Below are 6,000 nucleotides of genomic sequence, written 5' to 3' on the forward strand. Positions count from 1 at the left end.
TCCTGCAGACGGAAGAGAGGGCTCAGTGAGACCTCCATCCACAGCGAGGAGCAGCGAGATCCGGGCGGCGCCCACTTTAAAGCACACAGCAGCCTGGAATTATTATTGAACTGGAGCCGGTCGGGACGCAACGCCGTGGGGTAAATTCACCTGGCGAGAGCGTCAACGCAGGGCTGGGGGCTCCAGTTCTACAAGTGGATCCACCCAGTCTCTATCAGAAGGACTCGGGCACCAACACAACAATGTGTAGATTTCATACGACACATTTCCTGGTCGTGGGACGGAGATTCAGGCTGATGGACTCTTCCATCTTCACCACTGAGGAAATCTGGTTGTTTATTTTTCTCCTCTTAGTAATCTGATTACCAGCAGGTCGTCTGGTCTGATCTGAGGTCTAACACACATACAAATACCACCATCATCCTCCATAAACATAAAGATTGATGGTCCTGCTAGAAAACATGGAAATAGTGTGAAGTCTAAAGCTGTCATTGACTCTGAATAGACGACAAGATCATCCTAAACGTTCATTACTGAGAGTAAACTCACTCAGATCTTGTTCAAATGTTTTCTAGAAGTTCTCCTTTATCAGCTGACAGCAATAATTTACTAGTGAAAAGTCACATTCTAGTTTTTCCAGATCTGTTTGTACAATTGTAACACAGCAGTAAACAGACATCTAAACCATTCTAATATGGAGAACAACTCTGAGTACGCAACAAGCTAACATGTGATCTCTAGTGATATATCTCTATGGTTGTCTCTCACTGCTCACTACTTAATGCAATAGTGTGTTCACCATTTTCTAGGACTGTATGAATCTCTAATTTCAAAAAGCCCTAAAAATTTCCCAGAAGTCTCTGCAAAAAAAACATTTATGCTCACTAGATTGGCCCAAAAAGACCATAATGCATTTGAAACGTTCAAATTGTTCTTTTCCAAACCACATAGATTTCATCATCACAACACAGTAAATTCACATCATTATTATTATTATTATTTATTAAGTTTTAACTTTGAGAAATCAATAACATCATATTTCCTGTTTTAAAAAATTGACCACGATGTCCAAATTGCTTTTAAGATTCAGGGCACTTGATATTCCTGCATTGTATAGTTTTGTTTTAGACCCACAGAAACACCACGAACCAAAACTTCCAGAGAACTGACGGGACAAAAATGTCCTTTTTCCTCCTCTTCCTTCTGTGTTGCAGAGGAGATCGAGGTGGATGTGGAAAGCACGGAGTTCTCCCATGGAGAGCTGGACAGTGTGAGCACAGCCAGCACCAGTGACCTGGATGACCACAGCAGCCTGCAGAGCATGGCCAGCGACGAGGGCTACTCCTCCTGCAGTGTCAAGCTCGCCTTCTCCTCCTAGAACCTCATGCCGCCATGACCACCACCATCCCTGCCAGCCCCTCCTGTTCTCCCATCTGTTTCCTCATGCAGCCCTGCCACCGCCTGCAAAGATGGGCATGCGCTCAACTAGCGCCCCCCCCCCGGTCCAGGCCTTTCAGCTCCTGTCCGTCCCCTCTCTGCCGCTTCAGAGCTGACGGTTGGAGGAGCTCCAACCAGCTCTCGTGTGCTTCTGAACTTTGACGGACGCCGCCGAGGCAAGCGGAAATCAAAGGGAGACCAGAGACTGCAGCCATTTTAAACCCACACAAAATGAGTTTTTACATTTGAGCCATCCGATATTAACATTTGGAAAGATTTACAACTTTTAATTGAAATCCTAATGCACTTAAGTCTTGAATTGAAGAACTTGACGAGTTTCTTTTTGGCTGTCTTTGTTGGGGGGCGTGTCTCCCGTCATCATCCCGTCATTCCGCTGTGGGGCTTGGATAAACCGTCAGTGAACTCTGCCATATCAAGACCGCTTGTTTTTCCCTGAAACCATCGCTCCTGCCCCAAACTTCATCACCTCTTTAATGTTTTTCTCTTTTTTAACCTCTGCTCCACACTGCAGAAGCTCGGACTATTGAATGGGTGCTATTGTCAAACTTACCAAGCAAGGTGGAAGAAGATCAGATGGACCACTAAGTTCATACAGCAGAGCATCTGCAGCAGACGGTTCCAGCCGAGCTCGGAGGAAAGCAGATGCAACAAAGCAGGGAAAACACAGACATTCCTATCGAATGTGGGTCCTTAGTGCATTTTCATATGAATGTGTGTGCTCTGTTTTCATTTTCCTTGAAAAGCAGCTACAAACTCTCCCATATGTCCTTCCTACCTTCCATAAAAAGGCACAAATGAAGAAGAGAACCAGAAATGTGTCCAAACAGCTACAAACTTTAGGAAACACGTTCGTCCTCTTTCCAGCAGTAACAAGCAATAACTCTCTTCATTGTTTTGGTCTCGTCAGTTTCCCGTCCTTCCTGCTTTTTTCTAAGCCCTGTGTGTGTGCGTGTGTGGGTGTGTGTGCGCGTGGGGGTGTGCGCGTGCATGTGACCGTCCAAAACTACTTTTGTAAATACAAATAGCTTAAACAAAAGTTTATCATTTGTTTGAAAGGATCTGGAGGTGATGGAAAGTGCTGCCCGTGTTGCTGTCTGACGGGGAGTTTTCGGTGCTTCTCAGAGTGGCAGTGAACTCACCATTCCTGTGCTTTTGGATACACTCAGAATCAACCCTTTGTTTGGTTCTGGTCCCATTAAGAAATGGGACATTTTTGTGTAACTCCACCAGTGGAGCTTCTTCCCATCCAGAATGATCTGCGTTTGGCACTGTTTTATTTATTCCATTGTCCTGGTTCGTCCTCTGGGGGGGGAACGTTGCATGGGACATTCCAGCAGCAGTCAGATGTTTGAAGTTCAGAAAATAAAAGGCAGCTGGTTGTTATGATGTCAGGATCCCCATCCCGCCTCCACTGGCATTAGGAATTGCACTTCAACCACAGTTTCTTCATTTTCTTGTCCACTCGTACATCTGCTGTGTGTGAACCACAAAAAAAAACACAAAACCACTTTGATTATTTATTTCTTAATCCCACAAAGAGCACAAGAAATGGGAAGAAGTTTATTTATTTTGGTTCTGACTTGTTCTATTCATTCTTTTTGGATTCAGTTGACTCCTTTCTGATCATAAGACTTGTTTATTTAATACTTTTTCTGGGTGGGTGAGTGAGGGGGGCAGGTAAAGACAAACATGTAGCCATTGTTTTTGTTATTTTGTTTGTTCCGTGGACATTTCCAAATGTCCGCAGCCCCTTTGCTGCTCCCAGTGCTGAGCCTCGCCTGTTTCCAGTCACCAGCCTTGTTCAGAACTGACCCCGCCCCCAGCGGCATAGACCCACAGGAAGTTGGTTCTGCACAAAGCGGGCTGATACTTCTTGACAGTAAAAGAGGGGGTTTGAAGAGTCTCCTTCCTCTTTGCGAACTGCAGTCCCTCTTTGAATTGACAAATGTGTCTTACCTTTACAAGGCTGCACACTGAGGAGGAAAACCCGCTGAAGGACATCACTAAGGTGTAGAGTCTGAGCTCCTGGCTGAGCCGCGTGGAGGTTGCTGAACTTGGCACTGAATCAGAACGTCACCGCTTTTGGTGCTCAAACATGTCAAGAAATGCCAAAAAAACCACACCTGGGAACACCTCAGTGTCCTCGCTCCTTTCTCTGAGGGTCAGTTTACACGTATTCTGCCCCGTTTAAGTTATTAACCTTCATCTTGTTGTTGTTTTGTTATGTCCTCCTTGTATTAGTTAATGAAGCCACACCGCTGACTGGAGCAGAATTGGATTGTCGAGCTCTAACCTGTACATCAAGCTGCGTTCAAATGCACTGGGACAAATCCGATTGTTTGTAAACTCTCTGTCAATGGTGGCATGTGACAAAATCCTCTGATGTTGCATTGATGGTAGAAACAAACCAATGTTTGCTAAGTGTGTCCTTAGTGAGGCTGAGCTTTAGAATGGTAGCTGATCCAGGACCGGTCTCCACAGATGTTTTCAGGCTGCTATTTACAGAGGATCACTTTCTATGGGGACATTCATCTTAAAATGACAAGGCTGTGGAGGATGGGTTTACTGTTGCACTGAGACTTAAGTGAGCTTATTGTCAGTTTAATGCAGACCGGTCCTGGATCAGTTCATCACCCAGTCCGGTCCGGCCCGGTATTTCTGGTTGTGCTGCAGATTCCAAAGCATATCTTCCCATGCTGTTGGTCACAAAGCTATATTTTTCGCCTTTTTGTTTCGAAGATGTCGACTTTGTGTAGTTTGTAGTGGTGCAGCTTGGCCAGAAACGGACGGCGCCGGTGCGGTGGGCGGGGCAGCGTAGCTCCAACGCCGGTCTCTCTGGAGGCTGATTGGAGCAACTGCTCCACAAAGTCAGGACAAGCCTCCTGTTCTCAATCTGTGCTCATCCTTTGTAAAACATGCACTCCAATGATGATGATTATAGGCGTGTATTTGAAAATGCAATACTTATAATAAAACACCAAGATTTTCCAAGCCAACGGACTCTGTTTGTGTTGAACGGTCTGTGTGGGACTTTCACATGAGAAATGTTTAGACACCTGAGACCTGAAGATGGTACATTTGTGTTCAACCAGCTGGTGGTACGTTACCTTTAAACCTGAAGTGTTGCATCAGATGAATAACAGAAGAATTATGAAAGAATAAAGACAGAAAAATTGTCTTCTGTTCCGTTTGACGTAAAACAATCTTATCAGGAAAGTTTTACAATAGCTAAAAAATTTTAGTTGTAGAAAACATGTCTAAAATGTATGTTCTCCTAAAAGAAGAGTTCCTGGTAAAACAATTTTTTGCTAATTTAAAGAAAATCTGCCAATGTGTAAACATTTTTGACTATTTTTTTCAGAGTATTTATAGATACTAAATAATTCATCTTTTAATCGCCTGTGGTGTTCTCATAACCATCCCTTTGGTAACACCCAAATTATACAGTTAGAAATGACTGCTCCAGGTGTGAAAAGCCTTTTCCTTCAGCATTTTACCACATGGTCAACATCTTTTTTTATGGAAGCAGACGGAACAGTTGACAGCATAAAAAGTGGGAAATTAAATCCATCTCCAATTCAGTGAAGTGTTTTTTGTTGTTGGACTTATAAAATGTTTAAAGGTGATAGAAACAGCATTTCTAAATCCACTGAGAAGAAACTCAACATGAGGACCAACGTTTGATTCCGCCAGGCTCTGTGGGTTCATCAGAACTTCAACTACATGTTTAGTAAAGAAAAGATTGAAACCTGGAGTCTGCAGCCTCTAATGCTGAAAGATCCATCTGGTTTGGTTTCTTACTGACCAAAAACCGCAAAGTTCCACTTTATTGTTTAGAAAAATACACAATATGCTTTGTTGCAATTAAGCCTTTTATTAATAAAATGAACAACCCTGACTGTAGATTTAAACTTCTAGTTATTTGACATGTTTGAATTTATGAGGAGTGTGAAAGTACACGAGACCAGGAGGATTGTGGCTGTTTAGGTCAAGAAAAACCTCCAAGAACATCAAATGCTGAGCTGGGTATAAAGGAATCATGTTTACTCAACTAAATCGACTACAGAAACTTTCAGGAAAAAATACCTTAGTCTTTCAAAAAGGTTACTGATATACATTGATATATATTACTGGATTGGCCCTTTTCTATTCGCTGCTGTACACAGATATGTGCTTACAGCCGTCATTACTGTACACTGAGTCATGGCAGCAGAACGCAGCTGATTCAATGGAGGACAGGTAGACATCAACCACAGAAACTGGGCTAACTCCCTCATTTCTTATCCCATTTTCATAAAATATGCCTCAAATTAAAGCTTAGAAAATGATTAATCGTATGATATATTTAAATATTTATTATCTATAAAGATTATCTGTAAAAAGTGCAAGAATTCTACCTTCTACTGCTACAGGTAAGGCATTGCTGTCAAATGAACAGCTTCTAAATATCTGTGAGATTTTATTTTTCTTCTGTGCTAAAATCTAAATAACTGAGCTTATAAATGCTTGTCATCCAAGCCCAGAAAGGCGGAAGATTGACGA

At 42.8% G+C, this 6,000-nt stretch overlaps 1 protein-coding gene across 6 annotated transcripts in view; it reads left to right on the forward strand.

Annotated features, from left to right (window-relative positions):
* mxi1 (max interactor 1, dimerization protein) overlaps positions 1-4,454 on the forward strand; it is a 41,244-nt gene extending 36,790 nt beyond the window's left edge. For all 6 annotated transcript variants that reach the window (XM_024259665.2, XM_036210471.1, XM_024259663.2 and 3 more), the window contains one exon: positions 1,215-4,454. In XM_024259665.2, the coding sequence (XP_024115433.2) occupies positions 1,215-1,378 (164 nt within the window). In that variant the 3' untranslated portion in view covers positions 1,379-4,454. The remainder of the gene's footprint in view (positions 1-1,214) is intronic.
* Positions 4,455-6,000: the final 1,546 nt, after the last annotated feature.

The sequence above is a fragment of the Oryzias melastigma genome, linkage group LG24 (assembly GCF_002922805.2).
Source record: "Oryzias melastigma strain HK-1 linkage group LG24, ASM292280v2, whole genome shotgun sequence".
Taxonomy (NCBI): Eukaryota; Metazoa; Chordata; class Actinopteri; order Beloniformes; family Adrianichthyidae; genus Oryzias; species Oryzias melastigma.